At 44.8% G+C, this 22,207-nt stretch overlaps 1 protein-coding gene across 7 annotated transcripts in view; it reads right to left on the reverse strand.

The window, feature by feature from the left end:
- PHTF1 (putative homeodomain transcription factor 1) overlaps positions 1 to 22,207 on the reverse strand; it is a 322,067-nt gene that overhangs the window by 273,018 nt on the left and 26,842 nt on the right. For 5 of the 7 annotated variants that reach the window (XM_069761762.1, XM_069761764.1, XM_069761758.1 and 2 more), the window contains exon 2: positions 17,849 to 17,942. In XM_069761762.1, the coding sequence (XP_069617863.1) occupies positions 17,849 to 17,893 (45 nt within the window). In that variant the 5' untranslated portion in view covers positions 17,894 to 17,942. Of the gene's footprint in view, positions 1 to 17,848; positions 17,943 to 18,446; positions 18,499 to 18,720; positions 18,828 to 22,207 lie in introns of all 7 variants that reach the window. The other 2 variants (XM_069761760.1, XM_069761759.1) reach the window with 2 other exon arrangements.

A 22,207-nucleotide genomic window follows, 5' to 3' on the forward strand; every position in this document is an offset into this window, starting at 1 on the left:
CAGCGCTGCATGTCAGATCAGTGATCTGACAGAGTGCTGTGCACACTGTCAGATCACTGATCTGTGATGTCCCTCCCTGGGATAATGTAAAAAAGTAAAAAAAAAATTTTCAAAATGTGTAAAAAAAAAAAAAAAATATTCCTAAATAATGAAAAAAAAAAAAATATTATTCCCCTAAATACATTTCTTTATCTAAATAAAAAAACAAAACAATAAAAGTACACATATTTAGTATCGCCGCGTCCGTAACGACCCGACCTATAAAACTGGCCCACTAGTTAACCCCTTCAGTAAACACCGTAAGAAAAAAAAAAAAAAAACGAGGCAAAAAACAATGCTTTATTATCATACCGCCGAACAAAAAGTGGAATAACACGCGATCAAAAAGACGGATATAAATAACCATGATACCGCTGAAAGCGTCATCTTGTCCCGCAAAAAACGAGCTGCCATACAGCATCATCAGCAAAAAAAAAAAAGGTTATAGTCCTGAGAATAAAGCGATGCAAAAATAATTATTTTTTCTATAAAATAGTTTTTATCGTATAAAAGCACCAAAACATAAAAAAAATGATATAAATGAGGTGTCGCTGTAATCGTACTGACCCGAAGAATAAAACTGCTTTATCAATTTTACCAAACGCGGAACGGTATAAACGCCTCCCCCAAAAGAAATTCATGAATAGCTGGTTTTTGGTCATTCTGCCTCGCAAAAATCGGAATAAAAAGCGATCAAAAAATGTAACGTGCCCGAAAATGTTACCAATAAAAACGTCAACTCGTCCCGCAAAAAACAAGACCTCACATGACTCTGTGAACCAAAATATGGAAAAATTATAGCTCTCAAAATGTGGTAACGCAAAAAATATTTTTTGCAATAAAAAGCGTCTTTCAGTGTGTGACGGCTGCCAATCATAAAAATCCGCTAAAAAACCGCTATAAAAGTAAATCAAACCCCCCTTCATCACCCCCCTAGTTAGGGAAAAATTAAAAAAATGTATTTATTTCCATTTTTCCATTAGGGCTAGGGCCAGGGTTAGGGCTAGGGTTAGGGTTAGGGCTAGGGTTAGGGTTTGGGCTAGGGCTAGGGTTAGGGCTAGGGTTAGGGCTAGGGTTAGGGCTAGGGTTAGGGTTAGGGCTAGGGTTAGGGCTAGGGTTAGGGCTAGGGTTAGGGTTAGGGCTAGGGTTAGGGCTAGGGTTAGGGCTAGGGTTGGGGCTAGGGTTAGGGTTAGGGCTAGGGTTAGGGCTAGGGTTAGGGCTATGGTTAGGGCTAGGGTTAAGGCTACAGTTAGGGTTGGGGCTAAAGTTAGGGTTAGGGCTATGGTTAGGGCTAGGGTTAGGGCTACAGTATGGGTTGGGGCTAAAGTTAGGGTTGGGGCTAGGGTTAAGGCTACAGTTAGGGTTGGGGCTAAAGTTACGGTTAGGGTTTAGATTACATTTACAGTTGGGATTAGGGTTAGGTGTGTGTCAGGGTTAGAGGTGTGGTTAGGGTTACTGCTGGGATTAGGGTTAGGGGTGTGTTTGGATTAGGGTTTCAGTTATAATTGGGGGGTTTCCACTGTTTAGGCACATCAGGGGCTCTCCAAACGCGACATGGCGTCCGACCTCAATTCCAGCCAATTCTGCGTTGAAAAAGTAAAACAGTGCTCCTTCCCTTCCGAGCTCTCCCGTGTGCCCAAACAGGGGTTTACCCCAACATATGGGGTATCAGCGTACTCAGGACAAATAGGACAACAACTTTTGGGGTCCAATTTCTCCTGTTACCCTTGGGAAAATACAAAACTGGGGGTTAAAAAATAATTTTTGTGGGAAAAAAAAAGATTTTTTATTTTCACGGCTCTGCGTTATAAAGTGTAGTGAAACACTTGGGGGTTCAAAGTTCTCACAACACATCTAGATAAGTTCCATGGGGGTCTAGTTTCCAATATGGGGTCACTTGTGGGGGATTTCTACTGTTTAGGTACATTAGGGGTTCTGCAAACGCAATGTGACGCCTGCAGACCATTCCATCTAAGTCTGCATTCCAAATGGCACTCCTTCCCTTCCGAGCCCTCCCATGCGCCCAAACGGTGGTTCCCCCCAACATATGGGGTATCAGCGTACTCAGGACAAATTGGACAACAACTTTTGGGGTCAAATTTCTCCTCTTACCCTCGGGAAAATACAGAACTGGGGGCTAAAAAATTATTTTTGGGGGAAAGATTTTTTTTTTCAATTTTCACGGCTCTGCGTTACAAACTGTAGTGAAACACTTGGGGGTTCAAAGCTCTCACAACACATCTAGATGAGTTCCTTAAGGGGTCTAGTTTCCAAAATGGTGTCACTTGTGGGGGGTTTCTACTGTTTAGGTACATTAGGGGCTCTGCAAATGCAATGTGACACCTGCAGACCATTCCATCTAAGCCTGCATTCCAAATGGAGCTCCTTCCCTTCCGAGCCCTCCCATGCACCCAAACAGTGGTTCCCCCCCACATATGGGGTATCAGCGCACTCAGAACAAATTGGACAACACATTTTGGGGTCCAATTTCTCCTGTTACCCTCGGGAAAATACAAAACTGGGGGCTAAAATATAATTTTTGTGGGAAAAAATTTTTGTTTTATTTTTACGGCTCTCCATTATAAACTTCTGTGAAGCCCTTGGTGGGTCAAAGTGCTCACCACACATGTAGATAAGTTCCTTAGGGGGTCTACTTTCCAAAATGCTGTCACTTGTGGGGGGTTTCTACTGTTTAGGTACATTAGGGGCTCTGCAAATGCAATGTGACACCTGCAGACCATTCCATCTAAGTCTGCATTCAAATGGCACTCCTTCCCTTCCGAACCCTACCATGCGCCCAAACAGTGGTTCCCCCCACATATGGTGTATCATCGCACTCAGGACAAATTGGGCAACAAATTTTGGGGTCCACTTTCTCCTGTTACCCTCGGGAAAATACAAAACTGGGGGCTAAAAAAATAATTTTTGTGGGAAAAATTTTTTGTTTTATTTTTACGGCTCTGCATTATAAACTTCTGTGAAGCACTTGGTGGGTCAAAGTGCTCACCACACATCTAGATAAGTTCCTTAGGGGGTCTACTTTCCAAAATGGTGTCACTTGTGGGGGGTTTCAATGTTTAGGCACATCAGTGGCTCTCCAAACGCAACATGGCGTCCCATCTCAATTCCTGTCAATTTTGCATTGAAAAGTCAAACGGCGCTCCTTCCCTTCCGAGCTCTCCCATCCGCCCAAACAGTGGTTTACCCCCACATATGGGGTATCAGCGTACTCAGGACAAATTGTACAACAACTTTTGGGGTCCAGTTTCTTCTCTTACCCTTGGGAAAATAAAAAATTGGGGGCGGAAAGTTAATTTTTGTGAAAAAATATGATTTTTTATTTTTACGGTTCTACATTATAAACTTCTGTGAAGCACTTGGTGGGTCAAAGTGCTCACCACACATCTAGATAAGTTCCTTAAGGGGTCTACTTTCCAAAATGGTGTCACTTGTGGGGGGTTTCAATGTTTAGGCACATCAGGGGCTCTCCAAACGCAACATGGCGTCCCATCTCAATTCCTGTCAATTTTGCATTGAAAAGTCAAACGGCGCTCCTTCCCTTCCGAGCTCTCCCATCCGCCCAAACAGTGGTTTACCCCCACATATGGGGTATCAGCGTACTCAGGACAAATTGTACAACAACTTTTGGGGTCCAATTTCTTCTCTTACCCTTGGGAAAATAAAAAATTGGGGGCGGAAAGTTAATTTTTGTGAAAAAATATGATTTTTTATTTTTACGGTTCTACATTATAAACTTCTGTGAAGCACTTGGTGGGTCAAAGTGCTCACCACACATCTAGATAAGTTCCTTAAGGGGTCTACTTTCCAAAATGGTGTCACTTGTGGGGGGTTTCAATGTTTAGGCACATCAGGGGCTCTCCAAACGCAACATGGCGTCCCATCTCAATTTCTGTCAATTTTGCATTGAAAAGTCAAACGGCGCTCCTTCCCTTCCGAGCTCTTCCATCCGCCCAAACAGTGGTTTACCCCCACATATGGGGTATCAGCGTACTCAGGACAAATTGTACAACAACATTTGGGGTCCAATTTCTTCTCTTACCCTTGGGAAAATAAAAAATTGGGGGCGGAAAGTTAATTTTTGTGAAAAAATATGATTTTTTATTTTTACGGTTCTACATTATAAACTTCTGTGAAGCACTTGGTGGGTCAAAGTGCTCACCACACATCTAGGTAAGTTCCTTAAGGGGTCTACTTTCCAAAATGGTGTCTCTTGTGGGGGGTTTCAATGTTTAGGCACATCAGGGGCTCTCCAAACGAAACATGGCGTCCCATCTCAATTCCAGTCAAGTTTGCATTGAAAAGTCAAATGGCGCTCCTTCGCTTCCGAGCTCTGCCATGCGCCCAAACAGTGGTTTACCCCCACATGTGGGGTATTGTCGTGCTCAGGACAAATTGTACAACAATGTTTGGGGTCTATTTTCTCCTGTTACCCTTGGTAAAATTAAACAAATTGGAGCTGAATTAAATTTTTTGTGAAAAAAAGTTAAATGTTCATTTTTATTTAAACATTCAAAAAATTCCTGTGAAGCACCAGAAGGGTTAATAAACTTCTTGAATATGGTTTTGAGCACCTAGAGGGGTGTAGTTTTTAGAATGGTGTCACACTTGGGTATTTTCTATCATATAGACCCCTCAAAATGACTTCAAATGAGATGTGGTCCCTAAAATAAAATGGTGTTGTAGAAATGAGAAATTGCTGGTCAACTTTTAACCCTTATAGCTCCCTAACAAAAAAAAATTTTGGTTCCAAAATTGTGCTGATGTAAAGTAGACATGTGGGAAATGTTACTTATTAAGTATTTTGTGTGACATATCTCTGTGATTTAATTGCATAAAAATTCAAATTTGGAAAATTGCGAAATTTTCAAAATTTTCGCCATATTTCCGTTTTTTTCACAAATAAACGCAGATAATATCAAAGAAATTTTACCATTGTCATGAAGTACAATATGTCACGAGAAAACAATGTCAGAATCACTGGGATCCGTTGAAGCGTTCCAGAGTTATAACCTCACAAAGGGACAGTGGTCAGAATTGTAAAAATTGGCCCGGTCATTAACGTGCAAACCACCCTGCATTGAGTCAGGCACATCCGCAACAATACCGCAGATCTAAAAAAAGATCTGTGGTTTTGCTGTAAGAAACGCTGCAGATCGGGAGGGGGAAAGAGTATGTGGGCGGAGACTGTGTGTGTGTGGAGACTGTGTGTGTGGGGAAGATGTGTGTGTCTGTGTGCGGGTGTTTGTGTGTGTCTGTGGCGATCGCGAGGGTCTGTGGGGATCGCTGGGCTGTCGGGAGTCTGTGCGGGGCTGCTGGGGGTTTGCGCCAGGCTTTCGGGGGTCTGCGGTGGGCTGTCGAAGGTCTGTACGGGGCTGTCTGGGGTCTGCTGTGGGCTGTTGGGGGCCTGTGTGGGGCTGTCGGGGGACTGCAGCGGGCTGTCGGTGGTCTCTGTGCGGCTGTCGGGAGTCTGCGCCGGGCTGTCGGGGGTCTGTGGCGGGCTGTCAGGGGTCTGCTGCGGGCTGTCGGGGGTCTGTGCGGGGCTGCTGGGGGTCTGGGGTGGGCTGTCAGAGGTCTGTACGGGGCTGTCTGAGGTCTGCTGTGGGCTGTCGGGGGCCTGTGTGCGGCTGTCGGGGGTCTGCTCCGGGCTGTCGGGGGTCTGCGCTGGGCTGTCGGAGGTCTGTACAGGGCTGTCTGGGGTCTGCTGTGGGCTGTCGGGGGCCTGTGTGGGGCTGTTGGGGGTCTGCAGCGGGCTGTCGGGGGTCTGTGTGCAGCTGTCGGGGGACTGCAGCGGGCTGTCGGGGATCTGTGTGCGGCTGTCGGGAGTCTGCGCCGGGCTGTCGGGGGTCTGTGGCGGGCTGTCAGGGGTCTGCTGCGGGCTGTCGGGGGTCTGTGCGGGGCTGCTGGGGGTCTGGGGTGGGCTGTCGGAGGTCTGTACGGGGCTGTCTGGGGTCTGCTGTGGGCTGTCGGGGGCCTGTGTGCGGCTGTCGGGGGTCTGCTCCGGGCTGTCGGGGGTCTGCGCTGGGCTGTCGGAGGTCTGTACAGGGCTGTCTGAGGTCTGCTGTGGGCTGTCGGGGGCCTGTGTGGGGCTGTTGGAGGTCTGCAGCGGGCTGTCGGGGGTCTGTGTGCGGCTGTCGGGCGTCTGCGCCGGGCTGTCGGGGGTCTGTGCGGGGCTGCTGGGGGTCTGGGGTGGGCTGTCGGAGGTCTGTACGGGGCTGTCTGGGGTCTGCTGTGGGCTGTCGGGGGCCTGTGTGCGGCTGTCGGGGGTCTGCTCCGGGCTGTCGGGGGTCTGCGCTGGGCTGTCGGAGGTCTGTACAGGGCTGTCTGGGGTCTGCTGTGGGCTGTCGGGGGCCTGTGTGGGGCTGTTGGAGGTCTGCAGCGGGCTGTCGGGGGTCTGTGTGCGGCTGTCGGGCGTCTGCGCCGGGCTGTCAGGGGTCTGTGGCGGGCTGTCAGGGGTCTGTGAGGGGTCTGCGGGGGCTGTGGGGGGTCTGCATCGGGCTGTGGAGGGTCTGTGCCGGGCTGTCGGGGGTCTGTGCCGGGCTGTCAGGGGTCTGTGCCGGGCTGTGGGGGGTCCTTTGGGGTGTGTGCGCGTGCAGGCATCGTCTGATGGGACTATAAGTATTACAGTACATACAACATATAACAGTACATACAATATATGACAGAACATACAACATACGACAGTGCATACAACATATAACATATGACAGAACATGCAACATATGACAGTACATACAACATACAACATATGACAGTGCATACAACATACAACATATGACAGTACATACAACATACGACAGTACATACAACATATGACAGAACATACAACATACGACAGTACATACAACATATAACATATGACAGAACATGCAACATATGACAGTACATACGACATACAACATATGACAGTACATACAACATACAACATATGACAGACCATACAACATACGACAGAACATACAACATATAACGTACATACATATAAACATACAATACATACAGTACATTCATACATTACATACAATACATACATACAGACATACAGTACATATAACAGAGTAAATACTCACCATCACTTGTCACTTTGTTCCACGAAGCCAGTGTCACCTGTAAAAAATATTAAAATAACAAACAAACAATATACTCCCTTATCCGCAGAAATCCAAGAGTGTCCCACGACGATCTCCCGCAATGCGACCGCTCTCTAGGAGCTCCAGGAATACAATGATGGGAGGGAGGTATCCTTCTGCACTGTATTCCTCCACCACTGTAAAAAAATAGTCCCTAGTCTCACTTTTGGCACTGCTGTGTGACAAAGTTCCCACCCAGCAATGCCATAAAGTGAGACCCTCAACTGAGGTAACCTCAGTGATGCACTTCAGGAGCCATTGTCTCCTGTCAGTGTGTCACTGGAGGTCCTATAGAGTGGTGACATCACCCGATGTCACTGTTTTATAGGAGAGATCGTCGTGGGACACTTGCTATTAATTGATTTAAAAAACCTGACCTGCATATCCAAACATAGACACAGTGTGAACAGGTGCTGAACCTAGAGTCGCCAACTCGTATATAGTTAAGTAAATAAGGCAGCACACTGCAGCGCAAGAGAGATGCCGTAAAGAGGCTACCAGGTACACATAAAATTGGCCATTTTTATGCGCTAAAAGCTCTCATTTTTCATATTTCTAGTGCAGTAATGCAGTTCAAATTTTGTGTTTTCAAGTTTGCATGTTTTAGCGCTGCAGTGTGCTGCCTTATTTACTTAACTATATGCGAGTTGGCGACTCTGGGTTCAGCACCTGTTCACACTGTGTCTATGTTTGGATGTGCAGGTCAAGTTTTTGAAATGTATTCTCTAGCCTTCTGATCGTGCACTCCGCCTCCTAGCTTTCAGGTGTTTTAATTACAGCAGGTCCAATACCCCTCCACAGAGAGAGAGAATTTTAGTCTAAGAAGAGGTTTCACATGCACCCATTCAGATGGAGACGTTTATTCTCAGCGAGGAAGGCAAGCGTAGGACCTGGTATAAGAGAGATGCCGTAAAGAGGCTACCAGGTACACATAAAATTGGCCATTTTTATGCGCTAAAAGCTCTCATTTTTCATATTTCTAGTGCAGTAATGCAGTTCAAATTTCGTGTTTTCAAGTTTGCATGTTTTAGCGCTGCAGTGTGCTGCCTTATTTACTTAACTTGCTATTAATTGGACTGCGTTGGACAGGTAGTATACGGTTTATTATTTTACATTTTTTGCAGGCACTCAAGTATGGTAAGTATGGTTAAATTAAGAATAATAAAATACTTTTTTTCTGGCTGTATCTTTATTTTTTTAACTCTTTCACTACTCTAGGATTAATAATTGATAGGCGTCTTATTGACGCCTCTCCAATATTAACCCGGCTCAATGTCACCTTACAATAGCAAGGTGACATTAACCCCTTATTACCCCACATCCCACCGCTACTTTGGAGTGAGAAGAGAGGGGCTAAATGCCGGAACTGATGCATCTTACAGATGCGCCATTTCTGGGGCGGCTGGGGGCTGGTATTTGTAGCCGGGGGAGGGCATGCCCCCTCTCTAGGCTATGAATATCAGCCCGCAGCTGTCTGCGTAGGCTTTCTGGCTATAAAATATAGGGGGGACCCCACGTCATTCTTTTGGGGGGTCCCTCTATTTTAATAGCCAGTAAAGGCTACGCAGAAAGCTGCAGGCTGATATTCATAGCCTTGAAAGGGGCAATGGGTATTAACCCCTTCCCAGGCTACAAATATTGGCCCCCAGCTGTCGGCTTTCCCTCTCTGGCGCAGAAAATTGCGCGGGAGCCCACGCCGTTTTTTTTTCCGTTTTTTTCTTTATGATCATTAATCAACATCGGCCTATCTATGGATATATCTATCTATAGATATATCTATAGATACATAGATGTTTCTATCCATATATCTATCTGGCTAATTTCACACATCAGGTTTTTGCCGTCAGGCACAATCCGGCGAGTTTTGAAAAAAAACGATCCTTTTTTTCTGCTGGATCCGTTTTTTCTCATAGAGTTGTATTAGCGCCGGATTGCGCCTGATGGCCACATGTTTCATCCGTTTTTTCCCAGATCCGTCAAAAAAGCTGTTTCCGCTGGATGGAAAACTCATACAGAGGAACAGTTTTTCTTTCCAGCAAAAAAACACACAGCGACGAATCCGGCAAAAAACGTATGAAACTGAGATGTTAAATCATGAATCCGGCCTCCGAATCCATTTTTTCATGCATGTTTCTATTCAAATCATGCACATTTTCTGTTCGCGCTCTCTTTTTTTTTTTAAAAATGATCAGTTGCATCAGTTTTTCACTATTTGCAACGGATCCATTTTTTTTAAAATTTGCCGGATCCTGCCTGACGGAAACAAACTTATGTGTGAAAGTAGCCTAGCTATCCATATACTGTATTTATCTACATCTATCCATCTCATTCCTTCTATCTATCTATCTCAGGCCGGCGTCACACTTGGTGTAGGAAAATACGGTCTGTTTTTTACGGGCGCAATACGCAGAATTGTTCCCAAAACAGTGTTCTGTATGTAATCCATTGGCACGGTTGGAAAGACTTTCATTGGCGGAATTTTTGCGCAATACGCTGACAAACGCAGCATGCTGCGATTTTCTACGCCCGTAAAATGCGGCTGCAAAATATACGGCAGATAGGAGATGCCCCATAGAGAATTATTGGTCCGTGTGCAATGCGTTGTTTTTGCGCTTCTCACAAGTCCGTAAAACTAGTGTGACGCCGGCCTCATTCCTTCCATCTATCTATCTCATTCCTTCTATCTATCTATCTATGTATCTATCTATCTGTCTGTCTATCTGTGTGTAATGGAGTGTGTGGGTTGGACAAATGTAAAAGAGGAGGTTGGACAAGAAATGACATCACAAATCTTTTTTATTTGTCACTAATAGATCTTTATTTAGCTTTCAAAAGCGCATACAAATCTGCATGGAAAAAACGCATCAAAAACGCATCAAAAAACGCAACAAAACCGCACCTGCATTTTCTGGCAAGAGAGGGAAGAATCTGCAGCAGAAATTCCTAAGGATAATCCGCAACGTGTGCACATACCCTTAAACCAGATATTGGTACTTTTGGCAGTGTGGACAGGTGGCAAGTCCTGCTGGAGAATGAAATTTCCATCTCCAAAAACCTTGTCGGCAAAGGAAACCATGAAGTTCTCTAATATTTCCTGGTAGACGCCTGCGCTGACTTTGGTCTTGATAAAACACAGTGGACCTACCCCAGCAGATAACATAGCTCCCCAAACCATCACTAATTGTGGGAACTTCACACTAGAACTCAAGTAGCTTGGATTGTGTGTCTCTCCACTCTTCCTCCAGACTCTGGGACCTTGATTTCCAAATGAAATGCAAAATTTACTTTCATCTGAAAACAACACCTTAGACCACTGAGCAACAGTCCAGTTCTTTTTCTCCTTGGCCCAGGTAAGACACTTCTGGCGTTGTCTATTGGTCATGAGTGGCTTGACACAAGGAATGAGAGTAGCCTATGTCCTGCATATACGTCTATGTGTTGGCTCTTGAAGCAATGACTCCAGCAGCAGTCCACTCCTTGTGAATATCCTCCAAATTTTTTAATGGCCTTTTCTGAACAATTATTTCAAGGCTGCGACTATCCCAGTTGCTTGTGCACATTTTTCTATCACATTTTTTCCTTCCACTCATCTTTCCATTAAATATGCTTGGATACAGCACTCTGTGAACAGCCAGCTTCTTTAGCAATGACCTTTTGTGGCTTACCCTCCTTGTGGAGTGTGTCAATGATGGCCTTCTTGATATCTGTCAAGTCAGCAGTCTTCCCCATGATTGTGGAGTCTACTGAAACATACCAAGGGACCTTTTTAAATGCTTAGGAAGGCTTTGCAGCTGTTTTTTGTTGATTATTCTAATTTACTGAGGTAATGACTTTTGGGTTTTCATTTGCTGTAAGCCATAATCATCAACATTAACAGAAATAAACCCTTGAAATAGATCACTCTGTTTGTAATGACTCTGTATAATATATGAGTTTTACTTTTTGTATTGAAGAACTGGATTAAATTAACTTTTTGACAATATTTTGATTTTGTGGGAAGCACCTGTATGCCTGTGAGGAGACAGCCCAGGGACTGAGGTCTGTAAATGGACATGTGATGTAGCCTTATCCTGCGTTCACACCTATTCCTATAGTCCCCTACTTATTGCTATGTGACTGAATGTAAGTATTAGATTGCACACAGTTGTAGGTTACAGCTATGGAGATACAAAGGTCTTCATATTAGCTAAAGACACAAAACAACATATTTTTAGAGTAAATGTTTATACATTTTTTTACATTTTGCAAGTATTTTACATATCTGCAGATTGGTGGGATCAGGATTATATACCCTCATCAATAGCTCAAAAGATGGCAGAGAAGTGTACGGGAGGCAGTAGGATATAATAAAAAGTAAACATTTTTTCTTTCTAGAGAACAGAATGTGCACAAATGGAATCTGACTAAGCGTGTACGGCATTGTATGTGAGCGTAGCTACCGGGGGGTAGAGGGGGCGGTCGCCCAGGGCCCCGCACTCTGAGGGGGCCCACCTGGAGCTACGCTACTGTAAGGGTACCGTCACACTATACCATTTCGATCGCTACGACGGTACGATTCGTGACGTTCCAGCGATATCGTTACGATATCGCTGTGTCTGACACGCAGCAGCGATCAGGGATCCTGCTGAGAATCGTACGTCGTAGCAGATCGTATGGAACTTTCTTTCATCGCTGGATCTCCCGCTGTCATCGCTAGATCGGTGTGTGTGACACCGATCTAGCGATCTAGCGATGCGATCCAGCGATGCGTTCGCTTGTAACCAGGGTAAACATCGGGTAACTAAGCGCAGGACCGCGCTTAGTTACCCGATGTTTACCCTGGTTACAAGCGTTAAACTAAAAAAAAAAAAACAGCACATACTTACATTCTGGTGTCCGTCAGGTCCCTTGCCGTCTGCTTCCCGCACTGTGACTGCCGGCCGTAAAGTGAAAGCAGAGCACAGCGGCTGTGCTTTCACTTTCACTTTACGGCCGGCAGTCACTGAGTGCGGGAACCAGACTGCAAGGGACCTGACGGACACCAGAATGTAAGTATGTGCTGTTTGTTTTTTTTTAGTTTAACACTTGTAACCAGGGTAAACATCGGGTAACTAAGCGCGGTCCTGCGCTTAGTTACCCGATGTTTACCCTGGTTACCCAGGGACCTCGGCATCGTTGGTCGCTGGAGAGCTGTCTGTGTGACAGCTCCCCAGCGACCACACTACGATTTACCTACGATCACGGCCAGGTCATATCGCTGGTCGTGATCGTAGGTAAATCGTATAGTGTGACGGTACCCTAACTGTATCACATGCAGCATTTAGCCGATACATCTGATCGCATTGATGGGAGAAGGAGCACTATGCTCCTCCCATCATCCCCCTCTCAGCATCTGACATCACCGACGCAGACATTGACAGGGACGCGATTACGTCACTAGCCGGCGCCCGCTGTCAGGAGATGAGCGGGCGCTCAGAGCTGCGGAGGAAGAGAGGTGAGTATTTATTTATTTTTTACGGGTTCAGCCTTATACTACAGGGTCTCCCAATAGGGGTGCTGCCTTATAGTACAGGGTCTGCCTATAGGGGTGCTGCCTTAAACTGCAAGATCTGCCTGCGGGGGTTCTGCCTTATACTACAGGGTCTGCTTATAGGGGTGCTGCCTTGTATTACAGGGTCTTCCTATAGGGGTGCTGCTTATATAACAGGGTCTGCCTATAGGGGTGCTGCCTTGGATTACAAGATCTGCATATTGGGAGCTGTCTTATACTACAGGGTCTGACTATGGGGTGCTGCCTTATATTACAGAGTTTGCCTATAGGGGTTCTGCCTTATTCTACAGGGTCTGCCTATGGGAGTGCTGCCTTAGATTATAAGATCTGCCTATTGGGAGCTGTCTTATACTACAGGGTCTGCCTATGGGGTGCTGCCTAATACTACAGAGTCTGCCTATGGGTGCTGCCTTGTGCTGTAGAGTCTGCCTATGGGTGCTGCCTTGTGCAATAGTCTGCCTATGAGTGCTGCCTTGTGCAATAAAGTTTGCCCATGGGGGATGCATTATACAGTATAGAGTTTGCCTATGGGGGCTGCCTTGGGCTGTAGAGTCTGCCTATGGGGGGTGCATTATACAATATATAGTAAGCCTATTGGGAGTGCATTATACTATATGGAGGCTTATGGGGAGTGCATTATACTACATTTAGGACTATCTGGTGCATTATACTATATGGAGGCTATCTAGGGGGCCATCATACAGTGTGGAGATTACAGTGAGGGGGCCATCATACAGTGTGGGGATTACAGTGAAGGGGCCATCAAACAGTGTTGGAGCTGTCAAGTAGTTTGGAGGCTATTAATGGGTCAGTACACTGTGTGGGTGGTACTATACAGTGAGGGGCATTATACTGTGTATAAGAGAGCATCATACTGGGCATAGGGGAGCTGTACAGGGGGGAGACTCGGGACATTATTAAATGAAAAATGGGCACTTATTGTTATAGGGGAACTCAGGTTACCGTGACTATCAAAGGGGCACACAGGGCAATATTACTTTCTAGGGGGCAAAATATGGGCACTGTTTTCTAGGGCACTTGCACCCGGCATTACTATATTATAGAGGGTTGCTTTAGAATTTAGAAGGCACAGAGAACCACACAGCAGGGGCAGTAATAGGGACACATATGGCAGCAGTGGCTCAGTATTGGGGTATCAGGTGCAGTAATAGGGACACATACGGTAGCAGCGACTCAGTATTGGGGTATCAGGGGCAGTAATAGGGACACATACGGCAGCAGTGGCTCAGTATTGGGGTATCAGGGGCAGTAATAGGGACACATACGGCAGCAGGGGCTCAGTATTGGGGTATCAGCAGGATGAGGAGTTTGTGCAGGTTGGGAATAGATGATGATGGCTGGAATATGAGAAGTGATACATGTCTTTGTTGTATTCTCTGCAGCCGAGTCCTGGCTGGAAGAAGTTATCATGTTGGTTTGGGTCAGTTGGAAAAGACGGGAAAAATGAACGATTCCATCAGAAAGAACTTCAGCGGTAAGTCATTATCTCTAACTGTGCTGTGATCACGTATATGTTCTTATGGACTGGTATCTACCACTGACCATATGGCGGTAATATCCATATTGGTTTATATATATATATATATATATATATATATATATATATATATATATTATCTTCAGTGACAGAGTGGTCATCTGCTGAGGTTCTCCTCCACTATTAAGGTGTGTCACCCAGTTGTAATCAAGGTTACCAGGTTAGGGGCCCACTCAGAAGCTTCGCCCCCCCCGAACGAAAATCCTAGCTACGCCTCTGATGTGAGCTGTACATATATGGATATGGACATATAATAAAGGAGTCATAAAGGTCAATCACTGATCAGTATTCATACGGCCCCTTAGCAAAATGAGATGGACGCCCACCACTTAATTGATATGGAACTAGAAATGCTGCATAAATATCAATAGTTAAATGTATGGATAATATCACAATATATCAGAGATCCGACAGGCTAGATTTTGCTAGATAGCTGAAAGTCAGAAACATATTATTTCCTTCCAAATGTAATGTGAAGGCATCATACTACATGTGGGGGAATCTACTAAGAAGACATTTTACTGCATGTGTGTGGTTGTAGGGGCATCACAGTGTGTAGCTGACTGTGGGATTAACATACTGTGTGTGGGCATCACACTGTGTTTGTGGGTCTGTGGGGAATCATACAGAATATGGGTGAATGTACTGTTGGGAAATCATAAGGTTTGGAGTATAATTCTGTGTGGAAGTCTGTGGGGTCATCATACTGTGTGGGGGCATCATGCTATGTGTGGGGGAGTCTACCGTGGGGCATCATACAAGTAGTTGGGGACTGTACTGTCGGAGCGTCATACTGTATGATGGTACTACATGGCATCATTCTGTATAAGGGCACTAGGGACACTAATGGGCTTCACTGGGAGCAATATTTATGGGTGGACACATAGAAAGGACTGGGCAAGGTTAGGGTACTAGCTTAACGTAAAGTAAAAATACAAAGAATAAATGCTATTAATGCACATCAAAAAGACTTAATCCGATAGTAAAAATGCAATAAAGCAAGAATAGTTTAACAGGAGTAGATGGATGGTAAATCAAATAAAAGAAAAAAAATATATTATATTAATGCAGAGGTGCAAATAGTAATCAGCATAAATCATAAATAAGTAATAGTGGCTTATATACTTAAGAGATATTGGAGAAGGGGCGCAATAATACTCGTATACCATGTTAGTTGGATTCGATTTGACAGTGTCTGTATTCTGCTACACAGTAATAATGGTGAAAACAAATCCAATTTGATCCAGTTTTTGGTGTATAGTATACGGAAACACTCTAAACGATAGCAAATTTATTTCACCTCTGCCAATACTCTGAGCAGTCTAAGTGACGTGACTACATTTAGGCCTTTGTGGCCCATACATTTCTCATAACAGCGTTTCCTTCCTCCCAAATTAAATTAACTATTAGTGATGAGCGAATATACTCGTTACTCGAGTTTTTCCGAACACGCTCGGATGTCCTCCGAGTATTTTTTAATGCTCGGAGATTTAGTTTTCATCACCTCAGCTGAATGATTTACAGCTATTAGTCAGGCTGAGTACATGTGGGGGTTGCCTGGTTGCTAGGGAATCCCCACACGTAATCAAGCTGGCTAAAGGCCCCTTCACATTAAGCGACGCTGCAGCGATACCGACAACGATCCGGATCGCTGCAGCATCGCTGTTTGGTCGCTGGAGAGCTGTCACACAGACAGCTCTCCAGCGACAAACGATCCCGAAGTCCCCGGGTAACCAGGGTAAACATCGGGTTACTAAGCGCAGGACCGCGCTTAGTAACCCGATGTTTACCCTGGTTACCAGCGTAAAAAAAAACAAACACTACATACTTACCTACCGCTGTCTGTCCCCGGCGCTGTGCTCTGCACTCCTCCTGTACTGGCTGTGAGCACAGCGGCCGGAAAGCAGAGCGGTGACGTCACCGCTCTGCTTTCCGGCTGACCGACGCTCACAGCCAGTACAGGAGGAGTGCAGAGCACAGCGCCGGGGACAGACAGCGGTAGGTAAGTATGTACTGTTTTTTTTTTTTTTTACTTTTACGCTGGTAACCAGGGTAAACATCGGGTTACTAAGCGCGGCCCTGCGCTTAGTTACCCGATGTTTACCCTGGTTACTAGTGAAGACATCGCTGGATCGGTGTCACACACTCCGATCCAGCGATGTCCACGGGAGATCCAGCGACGAAATAAAGTTCTGGACTTTGTTCAGCGACCAACGATCTCCCAGCAGGGGCCTGATCGTTGGTCGCTGTCACACATAACGATTTCCTTAACGATATCGTTGCTACGTCACGAAAAGCAACGATATCGTTAACAATATCGTTATGTGTGAAGGTACCTTTATAGCTGTAAATCAATCAGCTGCGGCGAAGAAAACTAAATCTCTGAGCACTAAAAAATACTCAGAGGACACCCGAGCGTGCTCGGAAAAACTCGAGTAACCAGTATATTCGCTCATCACTATTAACTTTCCATCATTTTTACTATTCAGCAAGAAAAAGAAATCTTCATACCGTGTTAGCCAGTAGATAGATAAACATAAAAAATTGAGAGTCCTCAGAGGTTGATACCTTATAATGGCTAACCGAAAAGATGGTAACAAATAGTGCACAAAAAAAACCTTTAAGTGTTGTGTCTAGTGTGGGTGACACACAACTTGTGTGAGTATGCACACTTTTTCTGATACTCAGTTTTGCTTGTTCAATCTTTCGAGGTTTGTGGACTTTGTGAGTTTCACTTGTTTTGGTAAAATAAACTTAGCAGCATGTGTCCCTCTTTCTTATCTTTCAAAGATGGGAGGTATGAACATTAGGTCACTGTGGCCTATCACTTTTTGGGGGCCTGTGGTTGTTTGGCTGATACTGGGGAACTTTAACGCTCACAATTTTGAATACACAATGACTGTTACATGCAGATACCAGTTCCTGACGTAGCCTTTCAGCATATGTCTGGGAGGTCTTCATCAGCATAATTTCTTTGTTGTCTAGAATATACATAGGCAATGTCCAAAAAAGTGTACAGTCATGTACATTTTTTGAATGGTAGCCTATGGTGAACTTATGCCATTCTCCAGATAAGTACACTGCAGTTATGAAAGCTGGGAGAAATGTGATGTTGGATCTATATCTGAAGCAGCAGAGCAGCCAGCTATTTACCCAGAGTTACAGACTCTGCAGCAGAAAATGGGTAAGAAGACTATTAGAAATTTCCTTAATTTTGCATTCCGGAAGCAAATGAACAATAATAAAAATGTCCATGTCAAAGTGTCCATAGCCTTTAGTAGGGATGATTACTGTCCATGTGCAAATATTGTGCACATGTTGTAATAAGTTGAAAAGGGCACTTGCACCATATCTGCTGGATGACTTCCCAACTTGCACCATATCTGCTGGATGACTGCCCAGCATGCAGCATCATCCCTCCACAATTGATGTCAGATTGGCCTAACAGGAGAGAGGTTTCACCGCTACTTTCATGCAAGGACAAGCATGCAATTCTTAGACTTTGACCAATTTTTACAATCATTTGAACACATAAGAAAAAAGAGTGTAATACTTAAATGATCAGATACTTACTTTTTTCTGATACCAGGATATTGCGTCTGTATTCTCAGCAGCCATGACTTTATCATTTCAATGTAACTTCTGACTCAAAAACAAAAAAAGGACCCTGAGCACAGAAACCGGAATAAAAAAGCAAAAGTGAGTGAACATAACTGGCAAATCGTACACTTTGGTACATCTCTAGAGAATCCTGGAAATTCATTTTAAACTAGTTAGGCACAATCTCACCAATCACCCAGTCATATTCCAGACGTTCAGGATATTGCAATCTTAGGAGCTGTTTGTTAGAGAATTCTTAGCTGTATCTGCTTTTGATATACTGTATACATGACAACCCGTGTTCACACTATATCAGTTCTGCAGGCACATGTAAGTAGCTATCCAGTCAAACGACCCTACAGAATATTTATCTGCAGTCTAATCCTTTGACTAACATTGGTATTGTTGATGTTAGGTGGGGTGACTTAGCTTACACCCACCATCCTCCTAACACCCCAGTGTCTTCCTTTTCCCAAATAAAGACACTAAAAGTTGGATAATATTGGCCACAGCAGCCTTTATTATAACAAACAAATATTTAATAGTAAATAAATAACAGTAAATAAATAACCTGGGATGGGTCCTTGAAGCTCGAAAATCTGGTGATTAACCGTACAGTAAAACTGTGGACAAGAAAAACGACCATAACTTACTCCCAGCCGTTACCCCACTGGCTCAGGAGCACCAAATAACCCCAAAGGGTACCCATGTCCACTCAAACCCCGAGGATCCGGCCAAACATATTCAGTAGGACTATCAGCTGTGTATTCTGCTCAACACAACTGATGGTCCCAACCCCATTTATAAGGCAAGAAATCCCACTTATTAAACCTGACAGGGCATACCTGTGAAGTGAAAACCATTTTCGGTGACTACCTCTTGAAGCTCCTCAAGAGAATGCCAAGAGTGTGCAAAGCAGTCATCAAAGCAAAAGGTGGCTACTTTGAAGAACCTAGAATATTAGACATATTTTCAGTTGTTTCACACTTTTTTGTTAAGTATATAATTCCACATGTGTTAATTCATAGTTTTGATGCCTTCAGTGTGAATTTACAATTTTCATAGTCATGAAAATGCAGAAAAATCTTTAAATGAGAAGGTGTGTCCAAACTTTTGGTCTGTACTGTAACTCTTATAACGCTTGGAATCCCACCTACCGATCCTCTGTACTACTTCAGGTGCCAAACTCCCACAGCCGCTTCTGTTGCCGCCCGGATTCTAAATGAATGAGACGCGAACTGAGAAGCGTCCAAACCCAACAAAGCCAAACTGTTATGAACTGGTGGTTTAGGAGCAACATGGGACGAGCTTTGAAGGAGGTGGTACCTGTACTGACCGCAGTTCCTAAGCTCAACACAACACTAGAAGTAGCCGTGGGATGTTCCTGTCACTCCCTAGACACCTCGTCACAGCCTGAGAACTAACTACCCCTAAAGATAGAAACAGGAAAGCTATCTTGCCTCAGAGAAAATCCCCAAAGGATAGCCCCCCACAAATAATGACTGTGAGTGGAGAGGGAAAAGACATACGTAGAATGAAACCAGGATGTAGCAAAGGAGGCTAGCCTAGCTAGATAGATAGGACAGGACAGGGTACTGTGCGGTCAGTATTAAAAACTAGAAAAATCCACAACATGTGGACAGAAAAGAGCAAAGCAAGGACTTATCTTTGCTGAACTGGTCAGGATATCAGGGAAATCCAAGCAGAGATGTGAATCCAACCAGGAACCATTGACAAGTGGCACTGGCTGAAGGGAAGAGCCAGGCATAAAAGCTGAGCAGAAAGACAATCAGTGGAAACAGCTGCAGACTGCTAAATCCAAGGAGCAGCCATACCACTTAAAACCACCGGAGGGAGCCCAAGAGCAGAACTCACAAAAGTGCCACTTACAACCACCGGAGGGAGCCCAAGAGCGGAATTCACAACAGTACCCCCCCTTGAGGAGGGGTCACCGAATCCTCACCAGAGCCCCCAGGCCGATCAGGATGAGCCAAGTGAAAATCATGAACCAAATCGGCGGCATGGACATCGGAGGCAACAACCCAAGAATTATCCTCCTGGCCATAACCCTTCCACTTGACAAGATACTGAAGCCTCCACCTCGAAAAACGAGAATCCAAAATTTTCTCAACCTCATATTCCAACTCTCCCTCAACCAACACCGGGGCAGGAGGATCAACCGAGGGAACAACGGGCACCACATATCTCCGTAACAAAGATCTATGGAAAACATTATGAATGGCAAAAGAGGCTGGAAGAGCCAAACGAAAAGACACCGGATTGATAATTTCAGAAATCTTATAAGGACCAATAAACCGAGGCTTAAACTTAGGGGAAGAAACCTTCATAGGAACATGACGAGAAGACAACCAAACCAAATCCCCCACACGAAGCCGGGGACCAACACACCGACGGCTGGTTGCAAAACGTTGAGCCTTTTCCTGAGACAACGTCAAATTGTCTACCACATGAGTCCAAATCTGCTGCAGCCTGTCTACCACAGAATCCACACCAGGACAATCAGAAGGCTCAACCTGCCCCGAAGAAAAACGAGGATGAAAACCAAAATTACAAAAGAAAGGTGAAACCAAAGTAGCCGAACTAGCCCTATTATTAAGGGCAAACTCGGCCAACGGCAAGAAAGACACCCAATCATCCTGATCAGCAGACACAAAGCATCTCAAATAGGTTTGCAAGGTCTGATTAGTTCGCTCAGTTTGGCCATTTGTCTGAGGATGAAACGCCGAAGAAAAAGACAAATCAATGCCCATCCTAGCACAAAAGGCCCGCCAAAACCTAGAAACAAACTGAGAACCTCTGTCAGACACAATATTCTCCGGAATGCCATGCAAACGAACCACATGCTGAAAAAACAATGGAACCAAATCTGAGGAGGAAGGCAACTTCGGCAAAGGTACCAGATGGACCATCTTAGAGAACCGGTCACAAACCACCCAGAGATTAAGAGGGAAAAAAATGGCTCAGAATTTTTTTTTCTTTCTTTTGAGATGCATTTAATTCATTTTTGGCCACTTGTACTGTTATGAACTGGTGGTTTAGGAGCAACATGGGACGAGCTCTGAAGGAGGTGGTACCTGTACTGACCGCAGTTCCTAAGCTCAACACAACACTAGAAGTAGCCGTGGGATGTTCCTGTCACTCCCTAGACACCTCGTCACAGCCTGAGAACTAACTACCCCTAAAGATAGAAACAGGAAAGCTATCTTGCCTCAGAGAAAATCCCCAAAGAATAGATAGCCCCCCACAAATAATGACTGTGAGTGGAGAGGGAAAAGACATACGTAGAATGAAACCAGGATGTAGCAAAGGAGGCCAGCCTAGCTAGATAGATAGGACAGGACAGGGTACTGTGCGGTCAGTATTAAAAACTAGAAAAATCCACACAGAGTTTACAAAAATCTCCACACCTGACTAAAGGTGTGGAGGGTAAATCTGCTTCCCAGAGCTTCCAGCTTAACTGAATAAATCCATACTGACAAGCTGGACAAAAACATAGAATGTACAGAACAATAAAGTCCACAACATGTGGACAGAAAAGAGCAAAGCAAGGACTTATATTTGCTGAACTGGTCAGGATATCAGGGAAATCCAAGCAGAGATGTGAATCCAACCAGGAACCATTGACAAGTGGCTCTGGCTGAAGGGAAGAGCCAGGCATAAAAGCCGAGCAGAAAGACAATCAGTGGAAACAGCTGCAGACTGCTAAATCCAAGGAGCAGCCATACCACTTAAAACCACCGGAGGGAGCCCAAGAACGGAATTCACAACACCAAACCTTGCCTGAAAACAGCCGCAAACTGAAACTTTGAAAGAAATGAGCCATCATCATGACACAATATCGGGCCCATCTTCTCCGGCTGAAAATTAACAAAAACCTGAAAACAAGGGATCGGGCTCATCAAAGAATCTGCCACTGCACGCAAAACTACCCATCTTTCCCTTCCCTCTTGATCTGTTTTAGCCCACTGAATCCAAAATTCTAGCTGACCATTAGTGAGTAGCACATCCCTAGCCAACAAACTTCCTTGCCTACACCTGCTTGGAGCCACAAGTTCCCCAATCCTTATCACCCCAAAAATAGCCAGCGAGAAAGCCAAATGAAAAAGTGCAATTTCAAAATCAGAAACGCAAATCTTCAACAACTGCTTCCCCAACTGCTCTAACATTTGAAAAGATACCGGGCGCTTCTGGTCCCCCTGACCACCCCTTCGTCTAAACCCCTTAAGTGCCTGCCGTACCAAAAACATTTTTGTCAAATCTTTCTACTCCCAAAGCCTTAAACCAAGAGCCAAAGCTGCACTAATTTTCCCA

Source organism: Ranitomeya imitator, chromosome 3, assembly GCF_032444005.1.
Source record: "Ranitomeya imitator isolate aRanImi1 chromosome 3, aRanImi1.pri, whole genome shotgun sequence".
In the NCBI taxonomy this organism is placed as follows: domain Eukaryota; kingdom Metazoa; phylum Chordata; class Amphibia; order Anura; family Dendrobatidae; genus Ranitomeya; species Ranitomeya imitator.